Raw genomic sequence first — 26,353 nt, 5'->3', positions numbered from 1 at the left:
ATCGTGGGTGAGATTTCAACTCGTGCAACTCAAAAGATCAGCCTGTTGATTTTTAGCATAGTTAAGAGCTTGAGGACACCACTGATACCAGAAATTCCAGTGTCACATTACAGCAAGGAAAGAAACTAGACTGTGGTAATCGAGAAACACTTAAACCACATGCACAAACAGAGCTGCAGGTCAGACAAAGGATGTGCTCACGGAGCAAATGTGACAGGCCAATCAAAAAAGCGGTAACCCTAACACTGCTGCTGCAAGGGAATGTCGCTGTCTCGAAGAGCCAAATATGTTATCTCAAGTGGTGCAGGGTGGACCATTCAAGATGTTGTGAGCAAGCACTCGAAATAAGCAATTGAAGATCATTTTGAATGAAAAATATTGCTCGGCATGCATATTGCTCCTTGCCTTTAGCCTTCTGTACTGCATGGTACTGCTGTTGCTTTTAGCAATGCAAGTGGAACTGTTTCGAAATTCGCGACAGCCGGTGCGAGCCACTAAGAAAGCAATACGGTTGAGCCCGATTGTTTTGGTGCCATCACTAAATGCAGGTAGAAAATGAGACTGTGTTATTAAAACATTAGAGCATTATTAAATCTATTACAGTGTTATTAAAGTTATGAAGCAGTACTCATATTCATTCAGATATCATTAACAACTTATATGCATTTTCCTGAGCCCACGAGGCGTAAAATTTCTCAAGGTGTGCTTTTACTTTTGTGCATGTGTGTGTGCGTGTGTGTCAATAGTGATTGTACTACAAGTGCTTTCATTGCCTTATGGTTATCAGAATGCACATTAAATGGCATATGTCGCTGTTCAGAAGTTTGAAAGTGTTTCTTAGGTACCTAATAGCTTGTCATACTTGCAACTATAACAGCTGGTGTTATTTTTGTGTTCACTTCATTCCTTAAAGGTACCCTGAAACGATTTTGACGATTTTGTACAACTGTACTCAGTCATGAGAGTAGGTCCTTCTGATCATTAATTCATGCATCTAAGTGCTCCCCATAAAGCGTGTAATTTATTATAAGGTTTTAAAAATGTGCATCGCTGCCGATCGCAGCACACTACTCGGAATTTTTAGCCGCCCGTACCCACATGACATAAATCACCCAATTGACGTGAGTAGGGCGAGCTATCCGATTGGCTGCCCAGGGCGCATCATTGATAATTTTTTTACCTTCATGGTGAAAAACTGATGTTCGTAATAGTTGGAATGTTAGTTAATTTGTTTCTATAAAAAGTAAGTAACAGAGAGAAAATGCACAAGAACAATGTCTCACTACACTTAAGCATTTCCAACACACAGCAAGCATCGTCTGCTTATTTTACAACATGCTCCATTTTGACAAGAGCTCCGCCGTCAGAGTCGGTCTCAGTCTTTTCATGAGCACTATGGTTCGACTTTGTTGCGTTGCGGGCTGCAAATGTAGCGATTGGCAATATGTCAAGCGGCAACATCCTGTCCCTCAGGAAGGCAGCAGACGAGCGGACTGGCTGCAGCGCATCGGACTGACACTATCTGATCGGCACCAGGATTTGCGGGTTTTGTGGCCGTCACTTTACACCGGAAGATTACTAATGCAATAGCGTTTCGAGAGTCCGGTATTAAGGTAAACGCAAGCGCAAGGGGACAGGGCCTGGCCATTTGACCGTGTTATTTCATGGGATGAGCAGAAGCGCAAATGTGAATGGTCTGCACAGCGCAGCCACCTGGTGGCACAGAGCTCAACCACACACAGTAGCAGTAACGAAATGTATTCCTTGCTGCTGGTGCAAATTTTTTGTAGGAGTGTAATCGTTAACAAGTTTTTGTAAATGTTTAAAATGTTTTACACTTGGTTAGAGCAATATTAGCACTTTACTTGGCTGTTTAAGCTCTCTGCCAACAGGTGGCTGGACCGCGCAGACCGATCAGGCCACTCACGTACATCTATGCTAAAGTTCCTTCATCAGCTTGAGTTTATGCTTCCAGCCATCCATCGTAACACCCAGCTTGCCTGTGGTTACCAGAATACCAGACACGTTCGGCGCTGCCACAAAATGCTCGCAACGCATGCGGCTTCGATAGCCCTCGCTTGGGGTCCACTGCCAAGTAGCTGGCGGAGAGTTTGAAGAGGCTTCGCGCGCTCGCTCCTAGAGAACCAGAAGTCGACGACACGACATGCCATCATGACGCAGAGCGAGTGAAGGCGGAGCTTAGCCCCGATCACTCGGCAAAGGAGTTGAGGAGAAAATGCATGATTATGCAGGAGGGTAACTTGTAATCATTCGTAGCTCTCTCAATATGAGACGTTTCACACAAATTGTGGTGTGAATGATTAATGTCAGCTGTACCCTACGTGTCTACAAAATTTGTCCGAACCATTTTAGAGACCCTTTAACTTCATTACGTAGTCATAATGAAGTTGCTTAACTACTGCCTGCAGCATTTTGTCACTAAATTGCACTTTATGTGAAAATAAGATCACATTATTTAATCAGCACTACTGGAATTTCTTTCTTCAGGTGTGTGCACAGTAGCCCTCTATTACCTGCTTCACTGGCAGTCGTGGGCTATCGTATCTCTCAAAAAGATAATAAAAGGAGCGACAGAAAACAGTACTCGTGGAAAAAAAATTTTAAAGAAGTTACCGAAATGGAATAAATATTGTTACAAGCGTGAAAGTCTTTTATGACTTGGGTATGTGCCGCCAGCAGTAGTGGGACACGGGGTAAGAGAGGGAAGAAGCCATTCGCCTAGCGATAACAGAACTCTTCCACTTGCTAGTTCCTGCCCATGTGCAATGTGTTTATTTGATTTAGGTACCTGGTCATAAAGGTTTGTTTTTTAATGAAACTGCTGATTCACTGGCAAAGACATCACTTTCCGGCCCTGTTTTTCCTATCTGCCATTCTTCCTGTTCTATCAAAGCACAGGTCACAGCAGCTAGATTTCAGATGTGATCAATCAGAACAGCCTTATCAAACCCAGATCTGACTGCTTCTCCAGATTATAAGCACCTGGCATTTCCCTGGTGTAGCAAATTCTGTAACACAAAGATGCTTGAGGTCTCTAACCAAATTACGTTGCCGCATTCCTTCCCTGAATTTCTATTTACAAAGGTCGGGTTTGGTTCCCTCCCTCATCTGTTCGTTTTGTAATGAGGAGGAGACGATACATCACTTTCTTCTATCTTGTCGCCACTTTACTGCGGCAAGAAAAAGATTGCTGGAAGTACCTTTTCGAAGAATTGGCCTGGACTTGGACAGAACCTGCTATTCTTTCGTTCAGGGAGTCCACTCTGGGATTCAGCCACAGGGATGCTTGCTTCTTTGTCCAAACATTTCTTACATAATCCCTGCTAAATTTTTTTTTTACTTTTAAATTAATTATTACTCATTCCATATGACTTTCCTGATTTTATTTTAACAGGTATTTCTACGCTATTCAATGCTAATTCCATAGATGTTGGGAAATTTAAGCTCCATATTAATTTGGAATAATCCACCCATTTCTTGGCCAATCCCCCATCGTGGGTAGGAGCCAAATGCGTGATAGGCAACAATAACAACAACAAAAACCTCAGCAGGTGCTCAGGACCGTCGGCTGCATCCCAATAAACCCTCTCTACACTGAGGGTAGCCCATAACAGAGTGGTGGAGGTGCGGGGTACACGACGTCGCCATACTACAGAGTCGCAACCGCTTGAACTTTGCTGGAGCTGCCATCTAGCCAGTCTCTCGCCGACAACAGTCATCATGCCACAGATAGAAGGACCAGACCCAGAGCCAGTTGCAACCGTGCAAAGGTCAATGCCAGTTGCTGCCACACACCATTACATGGAACCACGCTCGTTCGTGGGAAGGGCGGGAAAAGATGTGGACGAGTGGCTTACACACTACAATCGGATGAGCCGATATAACCACTGGAACTCAGTCACGTAGCTTGACAACGTCGTCTTATTTTTGACAGAGACCACACTGATGTGGTTCGAGAATCACGAAGAGCCCTTTACAACATGGAAACTCTTTGTTGAGGAAACAGGAAAATGTTTTGGCAACTCTGATGCCAAAAATAAATGTGCGGAGAGAACACTTTCTCAAAGAGCTCAAATTCCGACAGAGACATGCGCTACCTATATAGAAGAAATACTCAAGTTGTGCAAGATCATAAACCCACGGATGTCTGAGGAAGACCGAGTCGGACATCTTCTGAAAGGCATCGCAGAAGACATCTACAATTTTCTGATAGGTAGAAAAAACCTTGCGTATGTCTCAGATGTCTTGCGGCACTGCCATACATTTGAGACGTTGAAGACGCATCGTATTGCACCCAAATTTGGAAGACTGGCAAACGTGGCAACTGTCGCCAGCGTCGATACAAGTCCGTTCACTGACCTTGCCTCTAATATTTGGGAAATAGCATGTGAAGAACTGCGGCAACACAATAAACTACTATATAACACAGTTCCAATTGCTGGTTCCTACCCAGTATATCACTCAGTGCTCGCAGCATCATGCGCTACTTTGGCACCATCTGTGTGTGTCACGGACGTCGATGTAGCTGGCACGACATGGCCACATCCGGAGACGTATCAGTCAGAACAGCAATATAGGAAACGTTTTCACCCCAGCCGTGATGCACAGAGGTGGATGGCTCCTGTTCAGCGTACTGAGGTGCCATACCCAGTTAGACGACCTCTGTCGGCTGAGCGCTTTGGGCAGCATTTTGTCGAGCATCCTATGCCCTTGTGCTACAACTGTGGTATCGAGGGCCACATCACCAGGTACTGCAACGTGGCCCCACAACGCCGCCAGCTGCTAAGATATGAACGATCAACAATATCTGACCAACAACGCATTAACCGCGCGTACACATATCCACGCGGAATGTCCAATGATACTCTGGGAAAGCTGCGAAACCGTTCACTGGCCTCCGATTGGAGCTTGACACCCCTGCCTGCCCCTCGCATAAGCCGGTCACCGTCACCCCAGCACCTCAACGACTCTGTTACGGGCTACTCTCGGTGTAGAGAGGGTTTATTGGGACGTAACCGACGGTCCTGAGCGCCAGCCGAGGTTCCGTTATCGCTAGACAAAAGTGTTCTTACAATGATGCGTGCATATCTGAGACCATCTGTCGTGCAGAAGGAGCCCGCCGCCTTGCTTATTTGCACACTTTTGCTTCACAAGATCGCTCGAAGGCACGTTACGACCACCGACATTGACACGTCATATATGATCCAGGTGACTTAGTGTGGCTGTCCACACGCTTACCAGAAAACATGGGTTGTGCGAAAAACTACTGGCATACTATGTTGGACCTTACACTGTGTTTGACCGTATAAGTGAATTGACATACCGCATCGCGCATCTCCTTTCAAATGGTCGATGCTCTTCAAAGACTGAAGTGACTCATGTTGCACGCTTGAAGCCTTTCACCGCTCGAAATGCTGTTTGACTTGCCCGGTGGGCTTCATCTGTGTGGGGGGATGTGTTACAAGCATGAAAGTCTTTTACGATTTGGGTATGTGCTGCCAGCAATAGTGGCACAAGGGGTAAGAGAGGGAAGAAGAAGATGTTCACCTAGTGATAACGGAACCTCGGTTGGCGCTCGTGACCGTTGGTTGCATCCCAATAAACCCTCTTTACACCAAGAATAGCCTGTAACAATACATATATAAAAGAAAAAGAAAGGAAAAGAAAGAAAGAGGAAAAAAAACACTAAGCAACCAAACTAAGTGTTGTTGCCTATAGCTTGAAATTTAGCATAGGCAACAATTGAAATTTAATGCTAAATTTCAAGCTATAGGCAACACCATGTAATTTGGTTACTTAGTGTTTTTCCCCTCTCTTTCATTCTTTTTCTTTGATTTTATGTTTATTCCTTTTCAGTAATTTCTTTTTTATTCGTTTATTTATTTTTCGTGAGCACCATTTCTCGCCACTCCTTTTATTATCTCTTTCAGTGGCACGATAGGCCACGACCATCAGCGAAGCAGATAATAGACGGGTGCTGTGCACATGGCAGTTGACACGCCAGCTGACACACGGCCATGCCACTGGCCTCGTGCACAGCACTCCTTTATTCTCAATTCTACACCCTCACCGTAAAGACACCTTCTGTCGTTGCCGCATCCATGTGCCTTACCCCCTCTCCCCTTTAGAAGAACCTTACCTATATATACTGTGCCGACGAAAGCATATGTCGACTTGAAAAAGGCAAGTCCACTTGTCGAAATGTTGGCTCCCGCTTTAACAGTGTTCTCATCTTGCTAAACATGGAACCAGGCATTTAAGTATGACTGCATTTCCCTGTTTGTTGCGAGGTATCAAGCACAACTGTGCTGGCATAATTGCACTTTGGTGTCAGTGGATACATGCTACAGACCTTTTCGATCGCAGAGGACGAAGTTTTGGACCATGGCAGCAGCATGTGTGAACCTTGTTCACATGCTCTCTGCAGCTTATTTCTGTACAACCAGAAAGTGCCTGCCACAGTGCAGTCTCAAACATGACAGCACTCATCAATGTTCATTTAAAAAGATGTATACAACTGACCTTGGCATCTCTGAAGCACAGAAGCAGTGTGTCTCTTGCAGCCGACAAACGAACAGCTTCCACACAAATCACATTACCAAACAAATGAAATGTGTGTGTGTGCTCCAACTTTACTCGGTGTTTCTGTTCAGCATACTGGCATAAGAAAAAAAAGAGGAGAACAGTAGATGAAAATGGCAATTCTGTCTACAGTCACAGCTAAAAATATAACAACATTTATAACAAATCCTGCAATACATCAACTCTAATTTAAAATGACCAGCATAAGCAGCTATGAATACACTCTAAGAAAAGTTTACACTCTTTGAGTCGTATCTTGCCACACAACAATAAATGTCATCTGTCTTGCCCTAATTTCCTTTCTTTAATGCTGTGAGCCCGGTACTTCCCAGCAACGAACAGCATGTGCGTTCTCAGCATGACATAGCATTGCCGACAGGAAAGTAGTGGGCGTGGCGTTTTCAAGAAAGGAAACGCAAGCAAGGCAGATGACAATTATTGTTGTGTGGCAGATATACACCCCAAAGGGTGTAAACTTTTTTTAGAGTGTACGTGCTAAAGACATCAATCTTCTGTGACCAGCCATGTCATTCTATTTTGGCACAGGTCTAGGTGGCCCCAGCAATAGTACCAGCTCAAACTTCTCAGCAAGGTAACATTGGTACAAAAAGTTAGGCAATAAAGCTCAACTGCACATTAAGCAATGTAACATTCTGTAGTGAAAACAGCAGCATCAGTATCAATTCCAAGGTACTTTCAAGGGAGCATGTGTGTTTGTATGTGAACAAAATTAAGATCACTGCCATCCAGTGGTAGAGCAACAGCAGTTTACTGCGCCTCAACAGCTCAGAGCAGTCCAAGCTGCCCCTGCACGAAAAGTGGAATGCAAAAAATCGCATAACTTCCATGCATTACATCCTTTTTTGCAGGCATTTATGCTTAGCCAGTGAGTGCACCAGCAAGGGCACCAGCGAAGTGCAGTTATAGGCCTTTCATAACTATTGAAACGAGATAAGTTGATAATTCTACAAGAGATTTCAGCAAAAGTACATCTTTCCTGCTGTGCAGTGTGCAAGCAATGTCAGCACCATAGCATCCTTGCCTGGCAGATGTACTTGATACACTTGAAAACATCATCAAATGTTGGTGGCAATCTACTTGAGAGTCTGCTTCTCAATCATGACTTCAGGCAGTGGCAGCCACAAATCCAAAAAACATGTTTTCCACCCGACTCCCACAGTGGCGGGAAAACAGCCTTTGTTGCACAGTAAGGTTATCAGAATCGTGGCAGTTTAGGCTTGTTGGTTGGACATCATGGCAAATCACAGCGTAGAAGAACACGGACGAATAGAAGAAAAGAGCGACAGATGAGCGTTAGCTACCAACAAATGTTTATTTTCAGGGACCTGCGTTTATACTGAAAGCCAAGTGCAATTACACATGCACTTAGCTCAATCAATCAACCTAAAGACTGAATTGCACCTGTTTAATAGCAGAGAGTTTTCAGCCATTTACACGGGTCACTGAAAAAAGAAATCTTTGTGGTAGTTAGTGCTTGTCTGCCATTTCTTCTGTCCATCTGAATTTTTCTGCACTACAATTTGTCAGGGTGTTTATCGTCACCCATCACCCTTGCAGCTGCTCGAGAGCATGGAATCTTTCAATGGCAGAACTTTGCCCTCGCTGCACTAAAGCTCTCTGTACACCCTGCTCAATACTTCTGCTCCACTTTGCCCAGCATAATGCTTTGAAAAAGTCAGTTTCTGTCAGCTCCAATTCCAGCTTCACAGCTTTGTTACATCGGGATTTGCAATTCATCCAGTTAAGGTTTATGCACTTCTTGCAACCAACCTGACGTTCCAAGTTTCTGTGCTTGCTCTATGCACTAGACTGTGGCCGTGACTCGCACAAACCTTGGAGCTGGGTAGTTACCAAGTAGTGAATTTAACACACATATACACACAAAAAGAAAGAAAGCTCACATCGTTTTCAGGAACGAGGCGAAATATTTTCAGAACAGAAGAACCAGCAACGACGAGGCTTCTTTCGCGTAGGTTGTAGAAATTGCAGTACACTGAATGCTCCACGCCGGTAGGAGGATGAGTTTGTTTGTACACAGCATACATGCTGGTCGACATCTTCACTCGCTCTTCGAAGTGCTGTTGAAGAAACATAAAAAAAATTTACACTATTTGGAAGTGGTGGGCAGCTGTACGTGACAAATGCCGGAAGAAAATGTTATCACATTTAATAATTAATGAATGAATGTGTGTGGTTTACTGGCGCAAGGGCCAGATATGGCCAAAGAGTGCCAAGAACATTTAATATTTAATAATTAGGCACTCACTACGGTGAATGGGCCTCATATAGTGCAGTTGCTAAAGTGAGCCCCCCTTTCTTTTCCATGGCATATTATGTGTGCAGAGTAGTGCTAGTCAGTGGCAAGTAACATAATGTTTGCCTCTTCACGGAGCACCTTTCTCCGGAGCTCTCACTAATTTGTTAGTGCCAGAAGGATTACTTGTTGGGCTACTTGGTCTTGCATTGCTAATAAAAGAAATTAGAGGAACAAAAAACTAACATTGGAAGTCATATCTTAAGAAGCCAATAAACACTGACACCAAGGACAGCATAGGGGAAATTACTTGTGCTTAATAAATGAAATAAAGAAACAACAAATTAATGAAAATTAAAGTGGATGAAGAAACAACTTGCCGCAGGTGGGAAACAATCCCACAAACTTCGCATTTCGCGCACGATGCTCTACCAATTGAGCTACCGCGATGCTGTTTTCCCATCCACTTTCTTGGGTATTTATGTTTATCCAGCAACATAGATGCCTTCAGGTAGCATGTGTGGGTTTATTGACCAGTTGCCTTCACCCCAAAAAGATCACGTTCTCGTGACGCCTGCAGCAGAAAGGATGTTCCACGTCTGCCGCCAAGGTCTGCGAGTGGTGGCGCTGGCTAACACTCCCAGGGTTCCGCTAGGAAACATAAATACCCAAGAAAGTGGATGGGACAACAGTGTTGCGGTGGCCCAATTGGTAGAGCGTCGCACACAATATGCGAAGGTTGTGGGATCGTTCCCCACCTGTGGCAAGTTTTTTCGTCCACTTTCATTTCCATTATTTTATCGTTTATTTATTTCATTTATTAAGCACAAGTAATTTCCCCTATGCTGCCTATGTTGTCCTCGGTGTCAGTGTTTGTTGGCTTCTTATGATGTGACTAATAAAAATCGGGCCCCTCGGTTAACCCTCTTCTCGTTTAACACTGGAAGGGAAGACGAAGACCAAACACTTTGTCTTCGTCTTCCTTTCCAATGTTCGTTGTTTTATTGTGGTAGCAATTATATGGACACCCCAGGCGCATTTCTGCCATCGCCGTCGTCGTGAGGTTCCGCATAAAGTCCAGGGGCGATAAACTCGTCGCCGCGCGCCGTAAGCGTTATGTGCGAGCGAAAGCGTGCCAGGGTGAGCCGGCGATCGAAGCTCAATCTCGCGCACGCAAGCAAGGAAAGCGGGGAAGAAGCGCGCCGTCTTCCGTCGTGCGCAAGGCTCATGCGGGAGGGTAGGGTGGGCTGGGGTGCTGCATTTTACCGGAAGCGGCCCGGGTCTTCGCGCGTCCGCCCGGTCCGCTGCATCTTGAAAGCCATCTGCGACGGGGACAAAGCCCGCCCGTGCGCTGCGCTTTCGCGGCTTTGTTTGCGTGGATGCGAGAGGCATCACGAATTCGCTGCTGCTGCGGCGCTTCCTCACTCCAGCGTTTTCACACCGAGTTTCCACGGTCATATAGTGGGATGTGTTCATATTTGCTTGTGCGCGCGTGACACCATGCTTGTTAATTTAGTTAGTATGCCTATGTTTACAAATTTATAAGGCCGATAAAACCACTATCCTTACTTCGTACAGCTGCCCACTAATTTGCTATCGCAATCGATGCGTCGGCTTTCGGGCGAAACTGCGACGTTTTTTGTTGCGCTAATTTCCCTCATCAGCATTCAGCAATGCCAATGCCAGGGTAGTCGGCCAGCACGCCCGTCGTCGAGACCAACGCGTTTGAAAACGGAATTACGACGCTTTCCACCTAAAAGGTGCAGAGACGAAATTTTAATACATTTTAATAATGCAGCACAATTTCAAAGGAAGAACAAAAAAAGTACATCGAACACATGTGCCGAACCGTGGACCTTGCTGTCACGAGCGCAATGCTTTCGCGCGGCCGTCAGATTCGGTCACGGCTAGGTGACGTGAGTCGCCACCCGATTTAACGGGTTCATCCACGTTCAGCCTTAGCAGCGGCTCCTCTAGCTTTATCCATCCATCATCTATCAATACATCATCCACCCATCCATGTATGTATGTATGTGTCGGCTGCTGCTGCTGCGACTACAGTGAGGGACCGAAGGGGCCCCCCTCACTATAATCTAGGACCTACACGCAAACGAAATGACACAATGAGCTTCACAACCCTACGCAGACAAGCAATGACAAGATGAGAACGTTTGAAAAGCATGACAGATTAGCGATCACTCATGCAACCATAATTAACAATGGAGAGGCACAAAATTTCGACACTGATGACCGGGAAAAGCGACCATCAGAGGACTCTAGTGACTATGTATAAATGTAAAGGTAGCGCCCAACGATACGAAAACGAGGCGGCACGGTTGTGCCTTTCTGCTCCAAAGCAAGTAGGTCAATTTGCTTACCTTTAAAGCTTCCATGATGTAATTTGAACGAATGAGAAGCGCCAAACAAAAGTTAAGAGAGTTACACAAAATACGCAGTACACACTAGGCTGGCCGTAGCGGCAGCGAGCAGCATATCGGGCCGCAGGCAGCACACGAGGACCGCACACTGCTACTGCTTTTCTATTTCCCAGATATGACTTGCGCTGTTAAATAACGCACAGTAATAAATTAATTTAAAATATATTTTACGTTTATTTTTATTCATAAAAGTTCATTTCTACGAATAAATAGTTCTAATTTGTATGAATTGTTGCTTTTACATAACTTTTGCTTAGCCCCAATCGTTTTTTGTGAAGTCAGTCCTGGTGCTTGAACGAATGTAGGTGGCGTCGAAAGTGCCTCGCTGCTCCGGCTGAAAATTTGCGCCTTGTCAGCGATTGTTTTTAACAGAAATTGACGCTAGAAATCATGACTGGCACAGATCTTGCAGTTTCAAAGGTTGTGGTGCATCCGCTGGTTCTCCTCAGCGTTGTGGATCATTTTAATCGCATGGGAAAGATCGGCCACCAAGAAAGAGTCGTCGGCATCTTACTCGGCTCCTGGAAAGAAAAGGGTGTTTTGGACGTTTCTAACAGCTTTGCTGGTGAGGAATTCGTTGACTTGGGCTCATTGTAGTGTATTGTGCTGTTAATTTTAGCTAGAAACGCTACACAACCTGTTTCGTTGCCTGCAGTAACATCATTTGCATGCTAAAATTGCTTTGTCACGACGTGCGATCTCTTGTAAATATCCCAAGTGCATTTCGACATACTGGCATCAAAATCACGAGAACTGGAAAGAGGAGCAATGTATGTGAACGGCAATGTTATTGCCTTTCCGTACAGCAGCGCCTTTGAGATGTATGGTGTCAACCAGCCCAAATACATTTTCACACACGTGCATTCCCACACCGAGTGCCTGTGCTGCCCTTTTTGTGTGTGTGTGTTTGTGCGTGTTTGTGTTTGTGTGAAGATCGTGCTAGCTGTTGGTATAAAGTTGCCTGCGCTGTTTCTTCCTTGTCCAGTCAGCAGTGAAAACAAGATCTGTTTGCTTGACGACTTACATACTTCAAATTACGCGACCAGGTGTCATCTGACATTTCTGCACATGTCATGACGTATACTTTACGAGCTGCGTGTTGTAGTTGATTCGTGTTTGGTGGACGAAAAGAAGTCAATATAGCACATTCACGCTGCTGCTGCTTTCTGTTTTACAGTTCCATTCGACGAAGATGACAAAGACAAGACTGTCTGGTTTCTGGATCATGACTACCTCGAAAACATGTATTCTATGTTCAAGAAGGTGAACGGTAAGGCTCTCACTCGCCGCGGTAGCCAAGTGGCTATGGCGTTGCGCTGCTGAGGTCGCAGGTTCGGTTCCGGCCGCTGCGGCCGCATTTCGATGGTGGCTAAATTAAAATGCTATAACGCTCGTGTACTTTGGTCGGTGCTCGTTGAAGTACCCGAACTGTTCAAAATTCATTCGAAGCCCGCCTCTACAGCGTGCCTCGTATTCAGATCATGGTTTTGGTATGTAGAACCCCATAATTTAATTTTAACAGTAAGGGCCTCATAATGGCCATGTAGTTACCATTTGTGACCTACATACAACCATTAAAAGGCATGTGTTGTGAGTGCCTGTTATCCATCACGTGCCTTCTATCTTTTTTTTTTTGTAGCCCGGGAGCGCATTGTTGGCTGGTACCACACTGGCCCAAATTTGCACCCCAGCGATATCCCTATCAACGAGCTGGTGCGAAGGTACTGCAGCACTTCTGTAAGTACCTTCTATTTCATATATAGGATAAGGATCCACATATTGGTAGGCTGTTTGAACTTTAGAAACTGTGCCAGTTTCTTTAAAAGGTGTTATCTGAAGGTGTTGCAGGGCCCCTTTAAGGCATATATTTGTATATCATACTTATTGCAGTCCTCCTTCAAGCCCAATCAATTTAGTGAAACTCCTACAACCAGTCCAAACCTTGCAGTACCATTAACAGAAGAAACCACCACGGTACTGCTGAGCCCACTATACTTAGTTTGCACATGTGTCACTTAAGAGTCTATTCTGCAAGCGAGTGTACCATTGCCAGGTACATGGCTACTCCCACTGCTGTGTTGTTGTTGATTCAAGGTTCTTTATTGTGTCTGATTATGCCGATATATGCAATTTTCAGTTGCTGCACGAGAACTAACAATGCTAAGAAGCCAAACTACACTGAATCAGGCTTATATAGGTGTGCACTGTTTACCAAAAGTGATAGCAGGACAGCGCTATACCCTAATAGCACAGGTGCACAAAAAAAAAGTCGGTGCTTAAGTCTAGCCTAGATAAATCAGAATCATTTCCAGAGCATGTGTCACATTTTTCCTTTTTTAAGAAATAGATTCGTGGATAAGGCCAACACGAGACAGAGACGAAAAAAGTGAGGCGACAAACAGCGCAAGTGAGCGCCTTGTTTGTCATTAAACCAGCTTGCTGCTCGTCTGAACACATTCAGATGTTAAGCCAAAGCTAATTCAGACCTACTGGATCACATCCAGCCGCTGTAGTTATGCCCAAACACATGAAAAGCACGGAAGGATCGCTGCATGTTTAAAAGGTTTAGAGCTTCTTCATGAAACAAAATATTTGTTTCACACAGGCTGGAAGCACTTCCAAACTCAAGGACAGGAGCAAGCACCTGATTTAAAGCTTGTGCTTCACGCACAACGCCGTGCATGCACAGTTGAACCTGTGTGAGAAGCAGGCTGTCTATGAGGAAAGAAAGTTTTCACTGCCGCACGCGAAGGCACGTGCTTTCATTACTTAATCTCGCTGAGGTTGATGATAAAGCATGACGACAGGCATTTTGCCAGGTGATTTGTAGCCCTTCCTTTCTTGCAAAGTGATGTAGTTTGTAGAGAGCACCAGGTAATTATAATCGTGCATGTGCCTTATGGCTGGCAGCACCTGGGGGCCTGAAGTTGCATCTGCACCAACGGGAGTTTGTACAGGTCCATGCCATCGCACATTTCAACCTTTTCTTCGCAGGCAGCCCACATTAGCCCCACGAGTCTATACATGTACGAAGGGAGAAATTCGTGACTTTAGACTTGCCATCATACAGCTCTTAGGACCATAAATGTGCAGCACGTACACATCAAAGCAAATGGCAAAGACGCAGCTATACAGGCAGGATATCCAGCAATGGCAGACGGTCAGGAGACAACAGATGTGACATCACATGCAAACTATGTACACAGCATTTCTTGAATCTGCCATATAGAACCATGTTGTGCTTTCCCCTTTTTTTTTTTTTTTCTTGTAACTATTAGAATGAATGGGTATTAGCTTCAACACTTTCTTATTCAGTGACCTGCATTTTTATTATAATAAACTTCAAGAAGGATTGCGCTTATACTTTATTTTCTTATGCAAATCTTGCAGCAAAATAGCATGTTTTCGTCCACACAGTTCACTAGTGCCCTTGGTACGCCATTGCGTGCCTGTTTCATTTTGAAAAATCAATAACTACCAATATATACGTGTTTCGTGATTAGAAACATGAACTTGTGCCATCGGTTTATGGTTATAAGTACACATAAACCATGCAAGCAATGATGCCCAGTGTTTATTGAATGGCATGAACCCCAAAAATGCAGTCTTGTGATGTTTGAGTGAAACCAAAACAGTACTAGGCCCAATAACAGCTTTTAAAATTGTTAGAATAAAAATGGAGGTCTTTATATATATATATGTATGTATGTATGTATATATATATATATATATATATATATATATATATATATATATATATATATATATATATATATATATATATATGCCATCGTTATTCTGTCACCCTTAAACCACATTGACACCTGGGCCTATGAAATTCCTAGTTACATAGGCATGCGACCTGAGTGACAATTTTGGTGTGCTTCAGGACTCATGTATAGTTTTGTCTTTTTAGGTGCTTGTCATCATTGATGCTCAGCTGCTCTCTATCGGTCTACCTACGGAAGCATACATAGCTGTTGAGGAAGTTCACGATGTGAGTAATCGTTTGTGGGAAATTGACCTTGTCGCCCGTTGTTATGAGCTACAGAAGCATCGGTTTGTTTCCAGGATGGCACTCCGACCACCAAGACATTTGAGCATGTACCCAGTGAAATTGGAGCAGAGGAAGCTGAGGAGGTTGGGGTTGAACATTTACTTCGGTGAGCTCAAGACTGCATATTAAACATTGCATCTCATGTGTTCAGTACATCACTGGTGTGTTCGTGTGCAGTGACATCAAAGACACTACCTTGGGCACTCTCTCACAGAGGATAACCAACCAACTGATGGGCTTGAAAGGACTTCAAGGCCAGGTGCACCACATAAGAGAATATCTGGAGCAGGTGAGTAACATGGGCATTAAGTGACTGTTGGATAACCATTGCTCTGTAGTAGTAGTATTTTTTTTGTTATGGAATGTAGAAAAGTGGGAGTGTTTAATGACTATTGCTCTGAATGCAGGTGGTAGTGGGTACACTGCCAGTCAACCACACCATCATCTACCAGCTACAGGACATATTCAACTTGCTCCCTGACGTGGGTCTCCAAGACTTTGTGAAGTCTCTATATATCAAGACAAATGACCAGATGTTAGTTGTGTACTTGGCATCCTTGGTGCGCTCAGTGGTGGCCCTACATAACCTTATCAATAACAAGATCACCAATCGTGATGCTGAGAAAAAGGAGTCAACGAAAAAAGAAGAGCCGAAGGAGAAGAAACCTGAGGAGAAAAAGAAAGAAGTCAAGGCGTGAGCCACCCGTTTTTGAGCAGCTGGCCTCCTCATACTCCTACTTGGATTGGCTGCCTCCTGGCACATCCACGTGGCGACCAAGTCTCACCGAAATGGGCCTTGGTCTACAGGATGATAGAGCCAAGTGGCTTCCTGCTCATAAGAGTTGCGCACTAGTAAAAATGAAATTAAGCACCCAGCATGACGCCTGATTGCGTGCTTCTTGCTTACTCTAGCTCTTCTAGGCTCCCAGCTCTGGTGCCTGCTGCTAGGCACGCCCGTCATCCCACTACATTGAAAACGTCGAAGAAAAATTTGCAGTTGAGAGCAAGTTGGGAGCAGTCGCTTCTTGCAAGAAAATATTAAATTGTACTTCACTTTGGGCATTGTGTGTAATGAAAATTGAACTTTTGTTATAGCATTTTTTTTGTACTTGTAGGAATGGTAACTAATTAAACGACAATTCCTTGTTTCCTCAGCAAGTAGCTTGTTTTTTGTTTGCATTATTTATTGCTTAATTATATGTTTATAAAGATATTAGCTTGCCTTATCCGTGTGTGTGTGCATGCGTGTGTCTCTGTAAATCAATTGTAGCTTGATACTACCAAACACGTCACACATTGGTTTAACTATTTGCTTATCTTGCAAGCATTAGTTGTATTAACTTGGAATAAGCATTTGTGCAGAGGAACATAGGGAAGTGATAGAAATTTAGTTTAAGCAACTTTAAGGGTCAAGCTTGTTTCTAGGAAAATCTTTTGCAACCTCTTTATGCCATTACGCATTCAGTGCTGTCCAAGCATCCATGATGAGTACTGCAGATTTCAGTACTATCCACTTGTAATGGTAACTACTATAGCAATGGGCTTTGCCTATAAAACTATACCTTGTGTTTCATGTAAATAGAATAGAAATGTTAAAATAGAGTGGTACACCTTAAATTAATGAGGCCAATGGTATAATTTGTAGTGTTAAATTAGTGTTAAAATTGTTAATTATGACTAATTAACAATGTTGCAGTTTCTGATATGCAGACAATAGCTTCTTTATACACCTACTTCCACTCTGGCTTTATGACTGATAACTCTGTAATCTCTGTTTTTGATTCTGAACCATACCCTCCAGTTGACAATATATTGCTGTCTCCTAAGGGTGTACTTAATCCTAAACTTAGACACCAAGAAGTCATGTGGTCCTGACGGTATCCCAACAGTTTTTCTCATTTCATACTCTCTTTGGTGCAGCAGATATCTAACAGTTATCTTTAGAAAATCTCTCTCAAACGCCACCCTCCCTCCTTCATGGAAACTTGCTTCAATTCTCCCCTTATTTAAGTCTGGTAGCATTCAATTGTTATTTAACTATAGGCCCATCTCTTTAATGGCACATTCATGTAAATTACTTGAACACATCATCTTTAAACATATTATGGAATTTCTTGGAACTAACAAAATTGTATGCACTTTCCAGCATGGCTTTAAACATGGCCTCAGCACTATAACACAACAGACAGAATTTGTTCACAACATTAGCAGCTCCTTAGACATAGGTGACCAGATTAATGCTATTTTTATAGACTGCAAAGGCCTTCGACACTCTCACACCCTAAACTTGTGCACAAGCTGTTCGCAATGCATCTTTGGTTGACTGGATACTGGACTTTCTTTCCCAGCACTCACAATATGTACGTTTCAACTCTACTAACTTGCCCTTGATGCCTGTTTCATCAGGAGTTTCCCAAGGCTCAACACTGGGTCCCCTTTTATTCCTGTTTTATATTAATGATCTCCTACACACCTTAATTAAACTATGCTTTTTGCAGACAGTTGCATTTTATATCATACAATTAAATCTCCTACTGATCATGTTGTCTTTAACAATTCTTTCGCTGACTTCTCTAACTAGTCCAAAGCATGGCAAATGAATATCAACTTTTCCAAAACTGCCTCCATGTCTTTTACACAACGCTCATGCCATTCCTTCTTTGCCTATGCCTTTAATGATAGTACTTAAATAGAGTGTTCGAATTCAAATATTTAGGTATCCTACTAACACAATTTCTCATGGTTGATACACATCGATGTTACCTGTAACAAGGCCCTTAAAAGACTAGGTTACTTGCACTGTACACTGCGTCTTGCTCTCCAGAAACTAAACATCTAACATATAAAACCCTAATTCACCCCATCCTCAAATATGGCTGCATTGTATGAAATCCATATGAACACTGTGCCGTCGAAAAACTAGAATCTGTGCAAAAGAAGGTAGTGTGTTTTGTTTGTAGGAGATATGACAAGGACTTTTCACTGTCTAATTCTCTTCCCCTACTCTGTCTCGCTCTTGCAGAGTGTCGCAAACTTGAATACCTAAAAGCCCTTCACACGTTAACCAATTCTGCTCTCTAGATAACTATTTGACTTTTTCTAAAGCCTCATCTACGAGGAGTCACCACGCCCTAAATATCTCAACCTTTCTTTTTTTTTTTTTTTTCCTGCACTGATTCCTTTAAATACAGCTTTTTCCATCAACATTTCAAGTCTGGAATTCATTACCGGGCAACATCCACTCGCTTCCACTGAAACAATTCACGCAAGCTTTTCTATAAACGTTTATTTGTTGTTAATCCCACTCCTGCAATAGCCTCGTTGAGGCTGCAGTATGTATAAATAAATAAAAAAGACTATTTTTTAAAGTGCAATTAGTTTGCCAGTTGGCAAAGTTTAATTATGCAAAATTCTAATGATGTGTACTAAAGCATATGTCTTATTTCGCTTTAAAGCGTGCTCGGAAACAACCCCACAATCTTGTTTCCATGGCATAATCTTTTATGTGGTTCTTGTTTTCGGGCTCTGAATAACATTTGTGAAGTATTAAAAAAAAAATTGCGTAACTGCACTCTTCCGTGTCTGGATGGCACTGCTCTCGATTGTCGTTTCTAAACAACTTAAGCTTACATGCCCGTCACAAAAAGAAAGCCGACGGGTCTGTTTGCTTTTGTGTTGGTTGGCAGATGTCGAGCTTCACAGCGAATGTGCCGATTAACATCAGATGCTGTGGCTGATCAGTTTTTTTATTTTATATGCATGTGGGCTTCGTTCTTTCATAACTTAATTGAGGGTGCTACCACTCAGACGTACAAGAGTGCTGTTATGTCATTTTCCTCATCGTGGGCTTTCTTTAGAGCCCTGAAAAAAAAAAAACATGTTAGAGATAGCATCATGGAAATGAATCCATTAGGTGCTTCTGAGCATGCTCTAAAATACTACTTGGGCCTTAAAACTAATAATTAATATTTTTATATAATTAAACAACTTATTGGCTTACTTATCACATTGCAATAAATTGTCCGAATAATTCAATGCGACTACTAACAACAGAATTTGTCAAAGGTGTACCACTATTTTTTAAGTTTGATTTTATGTAATTACATGAAACACATGGTACACATATTGGTGGCAGAATTAAGTTTTATGTGGTTCAACAGCATACAGGTAATGAAACATGCTTTCTGACATGACCAATGTTGCAAATGCTGGGTATGGGCTTTCTACAATTTTCGAAGCATTTGAGCCATAAAAGAAACAACCTCCTTGCAGCGTAGCTCATGTGCAGGTTTTAATGACTGCACATACAAAAAACTGTGTACAGACACCCCATAATAGTTGTATCAATTAAAATGTTTAATTTTAATCAAAGCGCTAAATTCATAATTGCTGTTGTACAGCGCTACTATAGATCCACAGTCGTAAGATGTGACACGCCTCTTTAAAATTGAACACTCTGTAAGAAATAAACCACAGCTGTGCTCCTGGCTTAATATAATAAGTTGTAGGTTTTTTGTCTGATGGCAATAATAAGACCATATTTGAAGTGTTTTCTGCTTCTGTTTTCCTTTTTTTACTTTTATTGTGTATAGCTATTGGCGGCGAGGAGTTACGGAGTCGCCATCTATCGGAAGCGCCTCGCTGGCGTAGTATGAGGGATCATGCGGCGCGCTCCTCATAGGTTTTGCTGTCAGCGCTCACTGAAAACACCACGCGCGAGCTCTCCCGGACATTTCTATAAGTACTTTCGAAACGAGAGAAGTTTCTTACTGTCTAAATAAAATCTTGGGCAAACTGAAAGCACACAATCGTTTACAGACGCTATCTCCTTACCGAATACGTACAGTGAACGCCACTGCGCGCGGTCGCCGCGATGGAGTCTCCCGAACCGGCTTCTTGCGTGAAAGGTAGGTAAACGCTGAGAGCAAACTATGTGAAATATGTTCTTATAGTGTTTGTATAACTAAATGGAGCGTAATAGAACGAAGCCTCAATGCAGCGATCGCGCAGATTCGCAGCGACCGACTGCGCGTCTGCATGCTTGTTCGCGCATTGTTTCGCTTTCTCCGCGCGCGCGTTTTTCGCACCGTGCCATGAGCTTTAGGCCGCAGAATATGAGCATTTGACAGTATACAAGCAACCATTGTTGCGTGGGCGCTATCAGAGCTGTTCAAAAATAATTTCATTGTAGAGACTTCGACGCCTACGGGGACTGTGATGTCCCGTCACGACGATTCAATCTTTTTTTTTTCTTCTAAATTCTTTGACCTTTCGATACTATTTCTCGAGTTGCGTCGCACTGTATGTTTATCGGTCTCAGCGTACAATTTCCCGCTGCTCCTGTTTAGTAATCCAGTGCATTAATTGATAACACAAACATGACCATATGCCATGCTTTTTTAAAATGTGCTTCTTGCCGCTGCCTTTCCACTCCACTGAACTTGCGAGTATCTATAGCATCGACAAGTTCATAGACCAAACCGTCATGACATTAGTCGGGCAGCGGACTCGCGCGAGTGTCTCAGTGCGCGTTTTCAGAACATCGCAGACCGGGCGACGTAGCAGAAATCTTCCTCGCGTCTGTGCTTCCTGCATACCCGAGTTGTAGCCGATGACTGTTTGCCGGTTTTATGTTTCGCGAGCCAAGCTTCTTGTCCTGCGGCTACGTGTGACTGACACCGGCCTCCGTTACGTGCGTCCGGCCCTGCGGAACCGAGCAGTAGCCTACCATGTTGCGTGCATTCAAAGGCAGCCACTACCTATTGTAGTGCTTTGAAGCGTTGTAAAGGAGACACTCAAAGCGGGAAAATTTCGCCAATAAATAAGGACCGCAGCGTACGAGGGAATTTAAACTCGTTTTCAGCTCGCTTCGGCGCGCCCGAAGCAGCCGACGCGGCCGCTATGTCCACGTGATCCCTCCTAACACGTCACGCCGACGGTAGCGCCAACTTTTCCAGTGGTGGAGCTCGAGGCCAATATGACTGACTATAACAAGCGTGTTGGCAATCTAGAGTCTGAGCAGGCTGCTGCGTCAGTAAACCCATAGAGTTTCTCACTATAACACCTAGAGGGTAATCTGGCGCCACCGTCTATGGGAATTTCTTAAGGGGGCACCGTGCCGTCATGGGAATGACGGTATATGTGTCTGCGAGGCTCGTGCTGGCTGGTGTTGTAAAAGGCTTCGTCTAAAACGTGGCTATGGCTACGCAAATAACGCGCTCTCAAAGTAAAATCTTCATAAAAGGCTTCCATTCACACATATTACATCTTTACTCACCCACAATGCATGACCAAGCGAAGAAAAGCAAGAACAGACGGCCAACTGTTTCAAAGCGAGCGCGAACCTTGTAGTCTGTCTTCCAACTTTAGCGGCACGCTGATACTTTTTACGTAACATGTAGTCGTACACACAATAACAAGTTCTCATAGTTAAACAAAACATGTTTTCGCATAATAATAAAGCTAAAACAGCTTTTCACGTGCTGTTTTAGTAGAAAGTGAATCATTGTGACAGACGGAACGATATTTGCCAAGCGCGTCTTCAAGGTGTCCTGTCTCTACGAGAACGATGCCAATCCGAAGTCCCAATATACCGGCATTCCTATACGAGACGGTCATTAGAGGAAACGCCAGTTCACGGGATTGGCCAGTCGTTTCAGCGGGTGCGAGAGAGAAAATCTGGGGGCTTTCGCGCTTGAAATTTCTCCCTTTGCCTAGGTACCACGGAGGAGCAGTTTCTTTGGTCGTTCTGTCCCTAGGCGTGCCCTGGCGTGCCGGCATTTTGCGATGTGTCGGCTGGCGATCTGAGCGTCGCGTACAAGTTTTCCTCGTGCGTCTCCTTGGGTGTTGCTGGCGCAGTGCACTGGCGCGAACGATTGTTGTCGTTTGGTCAGTGGTCTCCCGTGAAGGCGAGTATGATATGGCGTTGCCCTGTCACTACCAGTGTCACACGTATACTTCTCATCGCGATCGGCACCGATCCGGATCGAAATTCTCGACTGTTATTGGGTCTCTCGCTCATTTTGTCCAAGGAAGGCAATCACGACCGCGAAATTCGATCAGGATCGGGCGTGATCGCGATGAGCAGTGAGCCGGAACACAAGATACACACACAGCGCGCACTGTCAACAATTTCATTGCGAAAGCATTGCGACCTTTGAAGATTATAGCATGGCACTAGTCACTTGATAGATATAGCATATATTACATATATAGCAAAATATATAGCATCTTCACAGTTTGCCCTGTGTGTGCGTTTTCGTTCCTTGTTTGTGCCCCTGTCACACTGGTATCTTACCGTCCTCGCGAATTTTTCCATGCGTCGAACGCTTCGAGAGGGCTCAGTTGCGCGTTATTCAGTTGCCATAATTTCAATATTAAAATACTACTAACTTGTAGCGTGGGGTCTCTTTTTCACGTTTCTGTGTCTTCGTCCGCTTCCGCTGCTGACGGCAAACTTCTGACTGCTGTTAATTGCAGAAGTCTTGGCGTCACAAGTTGGCGGCTGGACGTAATAATATTTATTTTAAGTCCAGCACGCTTAGGCCTCCGCCACTCCAATCCTACGGGCCATCCTGCTTCCAGCTTTGATCTCCCCACTACCCCTTGGGTGCCCTGGGGATCCTGCGCCGCCTGCTTTATTATAACCTCAGGTCCTCTCCTGAGGCCTCCGGTTGCATGTGCCCTCCTGGAGCAGTGCTTGTAAAAAATCCAATCTATCGTCGCGACTTAAAAAGCGATCCGCGACAACAGTCACAAAAAGCGACAACACCAGTCAGAACCTTGCCTGTCGAACCAAGTCATTCTCACCTAATTATTTAAATGATTAAGCGACTTCTGTAGGTGTCGGTCAATGTCATATTAAGCGACTGGCGAATTTGTTCCCTTTACTGGATGGATCCTGCATCTCGGCATGCATTTTGTAGCTGTGTATTCGTATAGATGTAGGAGCTTGGTGGGAGATCTATTAGTGCAGGCAGCATGCGCTAACACCACGTGGCAGATGCTGCTTGATGATTTATAGTATATCATACCTGCGCGCAGCTATCGTGTGCGCCACAGCCCTTATAAGTTATTTGGCTGAGCCATAAGTTCCAGCTTTGCTCCGACACCACGTGAGTGCTGGTTTCCCATGTCTGTCTGTCCACACAGTTCTTTAAGCTGACAATGACCGCTGTCATCATTGATTTTCATTTTTCGTTGCCAGGATCGTGATCCCCATCTTCACATTGCATTAGTACAAATAATAAGAAAACTTTGACCACTATTGTCACCACTTTGATTAAAGTTCAGGTCCCTGCAATAATGTGCATTTCACTCTATATATATCTATACATTTCTTTTCTTGGGAGTTCTTCGAAAGTATATTTTTTTCACTAGAAGGTTGGTAACAATGAGCACCTCACCGTCATGGGCTACCAGTTTGGTGCAATGTCCCACTCATTATAAAAATCTTATAGATGGATCGTCATTTGAAGAAAACCAATTCTTTAACAAATGGTCCATTCTGCATTATGGTTCTACCTACCTGTCTTCTACAAGCTATGCATTCACATATGAAAGAACGGTATATAATGATAGTGATGAAGCGGTGTATCTGAAATAACCTTTGACATCATCACAGGAACTTGGAAACAGGTACCACATAGTGATAACTCTGATAATTATTAATCATGTCTTATACATGGCTGGACATGTTTTCGTTCGCTTCTGGCCTTCCTTGGGTCACATGATATTTTCTGTACCTCACAATGAGACCTTAAAGCATAGGCATCTAAGGCTTTCACCTTAAAATGGAAAGACGCAAAATTGATTGCTTCAATGTTGCTTCCCATGAAAATGAACTACGTGTACTTTGTTTAATTTATTCACTTGAGAAATGCACATATAATACCATCCATGTTAACATAGCAGTATAGATGGTGACTATGTGGGGGCCTCCGGGGCCCGAGCCCCCTCCGGAGATTTTCAGGGGGGGGGGCTGAGCCCCCCACCCTGAAAAAAAAGTTGTAATCTTGGTCCCCCACTTGATTAATGGCTAGCGTCATTACTATTGTAGTGTTGATAGCTCAAATATGTTGAAATAATTTTTGCTCTTCAAAATGAGAAAACACATGACATTGCTGAACTGTGGCTGTTTGTCAACTCTTGATATTAAACAATAGAGAATCTTCTTACCGCCCTCAAATAGTTTGTGCGTGGTTTACAAGCTGGAACATACATTCAACAAACTTTCTCCTCAAAACTTAATAACCGCTTCTCAGAATTACAATATTGAAAATTGTTCATGGCAGAACAGCCCTTCTTGCATCATTTTGTGGAGTCTTGATAATAGCAATCCCTTGCTATTGAAAGTTGTAACATTCTTTTGATTAACGTTGAAGTTCGAATGCTTTCAAGTCCTTTTAAATAAAAAAAATAGGAGGCTTGGGACATTGTGATATAGGGCCTGTCCAGACATTTTTAAACTGCTAGAATAAGAAGTTAACATTCACGAATGTTTGTACTGAGAAAAAGGTACCGAGTTCGATTTATCTAAGCAGTGGTTCATACGCACCTCTAACACCACCCCAGGAGGAGCCAGACACTGCCAAATTTTTTCCAATATACCCCCCCCCCCTCCTTACTTTCTCCCGCACGCAAGAGGTATTCGCCAAATGCCAGTTAGGTCGGAAAAGACAAAATAGAAAGGCGTCTTTTTGCGCCTCTTGTTCATAGAGCAATGTTTGAGAAAAAATGAGGACATACAAGGCACTGTTTCCAACTAAATCTTTTATCCAAGAAAACCAATATACAGTAAACTACCACTTGAACGTCACTTAAGCAAATTATTCAGCTGTACGAACTTTTTTTGTATCCCCCATCGAAACCCCATTCAACCCAATGCAAATGCCTTTCAGTTTAACAAAATTCAGTACAATGGCATTTCAGTTCTGTGGTCATATTCTGCTACATCATCATCATGATGATTTTTATTTTTACCACTGGATACAAGGTGAAAAAGGGAGAGCCGGGAAAAAAGCCGAAATCTCTTCGGCTTGACAAGGTTCCGGTCTCCCAGACAGGCACGGAAGCGGCTGGTGTAGCAATACAATTACGCAGAAAGTGTGGATATAAGAGTTTTTTAAACACAAATACATATAGAAATTTTCATGTTATTACATGGAAACTAGTTGTAATACAGTTGTGTCAAATGACTCCCAGTATACAATTATAATCTGTTATCTTGCATATTATTATTTAACAGAGACTCAGTTGCATATATCATAGTGGACTTGGAAGCACCAAACGAGTACGGATGCTGATCAAATTTTTTCTGATCGCACAGATGGCCGGACCGAGGACCGGATTCGTCGACGCAGGGTCTGAGCATGCACTGCATCAGGCCTATCTACTGCTACCTCCGGCTGTCTGCCCTGCTGGCTTCATCGGACAAAACAAGTCGCAGGAAGCTGTACCACGTGCACTGCAGTGGGACCACCTGACCAACACGGTGACGTCGACGGAGACATCGTGGCACCCGGATAAAAGCAGCAGCCTTTTCGACGTTCCCTTCAGTGGACTTGGAAGCACCTAACGAGCACGGATGCTGATCAAATTTTTTCTGATCGCACAGGTTAGTGACCAGCATTTAGTCTCTTCAGTTAGAGACAACGGCGTAACATTAACGGTGCTCCCAAGTCCACAATACTGTGTTGCTATTTTGCGGGGTTGTTTTAATGTTGTCCGCTTAATGTTACTAACATCCGGAGACGAACAAAATCCAGGCCCTTACTCTGATTCAGATAAATGTTCGTAGCGGGAACTAATGAAACACATTCTAAGAGAACAAAAGGAAACGAACAAAACACTGAAACAACTGTCTTCAAATATCAAGCATGTGGAGACAATAGTTGCAGATTTGCAAGAAATAATGACAGTTATTGAGAATGAAAGGGGATTATGGAAAGAATGCGAAGACAGGATAGTACACTGCGAGGA

The 26,353-nt window shown here is 43.6% G+C and overlaps 3 protein-coding genes across 10 annotated transcripts in view; 2 read left to right on the top strand and 1 right to left on the bottom strand.

Annotated features, from left to right (window-relative positions):
- The window catches only part of Cpsf160 (cleavage and polyadenylation specificity factor subunit 1), a 105,284-nt gene extending 93,857 nt beyond the window's left edge, over positions 1–11,427 (bottom strand). Inside the window, exons 1-3 of the mRNA XM_075673504.1 lie at positions 11,257–11,427; positions 8,526–8,702; positions 6,544–6,678 (exon numbers count right to left, since the gene is read on the bottom strand). Coding sequence (XP_075529619.1) covers positions 6,544–6,678; positions 8,526–8,702; positions 11,257–11,271 — 327 coding nt within the window. The 5' untranslated portion in view covers positions 11,272–11,427. The remainder of the gene's footprint in view (positions 1–6,543; positions 6,679–8,525; positions 8,703–11,256) is intronic.
- Positions 11,428–11,586: 159 nt separating this feature from the next.
- On the top strand, positions 11,587–16,527 carry Rpn8 (regulatory particle non-ATPase 8). The gene is made up of 7 exons (XM_075673505.1): positions 11,587–11,881; positions 12,494–12,586; positions 12,956–13,053; positions 15,233–15,313; positions 15,388–15,479; positions 15,551–15,662; positions 15,781–16,527. The coding sequence occupies exons 1-7, from the start codon at positions 11,707–11,709 to the stop codon at positions 16,069–16,071; spliced, it is 942 nt and encodes a 313-aa protein (XP_075529620.1). The 5' UTR covers positions 11,587–11,706; the 3' UTR covers positions 16,072–16,527.
- Positions 16,528–22,004: 5,477 nt separating this feature from the next.
- Positions 22,005–26,353, top strand: part of LOC142562150 (uncharacterized) — a 60,265-nt gene continuing 55,916 nt past the window's right edge. For 2 of the 8 annotated variants that reach the window (XR_012823875.1, XR_012823872.1), the window contains exons 1-2: positions 22,005–22,281; positions 25,701–25,988. The gene's annotated coding sequence lies outside the window, so the exon portion shown is untranslated. The remainder of the gene's footprint in view (positions 22,282–25,700; positions 25,989–26,353) is intronic. The other 6 variants (XR_012823873.1, XR_012823870.1, XR_012823877.1 and 3 more) reach the window with 5 other exon arrangements.

This window comes from Dermacentor variabilis, chromosome 1, assembly GCF_050947875.1.
Source record: "Dermacentor variabilis isolate Ectoservices chromosome 1, ASM5094787v1, whole genome shotgun sequence".
NCBI classification, from domain to species: Eukaryota; Metazoa; Arthropoda; class Arachnida; order Ixodida; family Ixodidae; genus Dermacentor; species Dermacentor variabilis.
Note: the sequence above shows the minus strand (reverse complement) of the source record. Positions and strands in the feature narration are given on the sequence as shown.

Excerpts from the sequence above, each read along its gene's own strand:
- Rpn8 (XM_075673505.1), top strand. The coding sequence starts at position 11,707 with ATGACTGGCACAGATCTTGCAGTTTCAAAGGTTGTGGTGCATCCGCTG. Across the intron at positions 13,054-15,232 it reads GAAGGTACTGCAGCACTTCT|GTGCTTGTCATCATTGATGC; the intron begins GTAAGTACCTTC and ends TTGTCTTTTTAG. Across the intron at positions 15,480-15,550 it reads GGGGTTGAACATTTACTTCG|TGACATCAAAGACACTACCT; the intron begins GTGAGCTCAAGA and ends GTTCGTGTGCAG.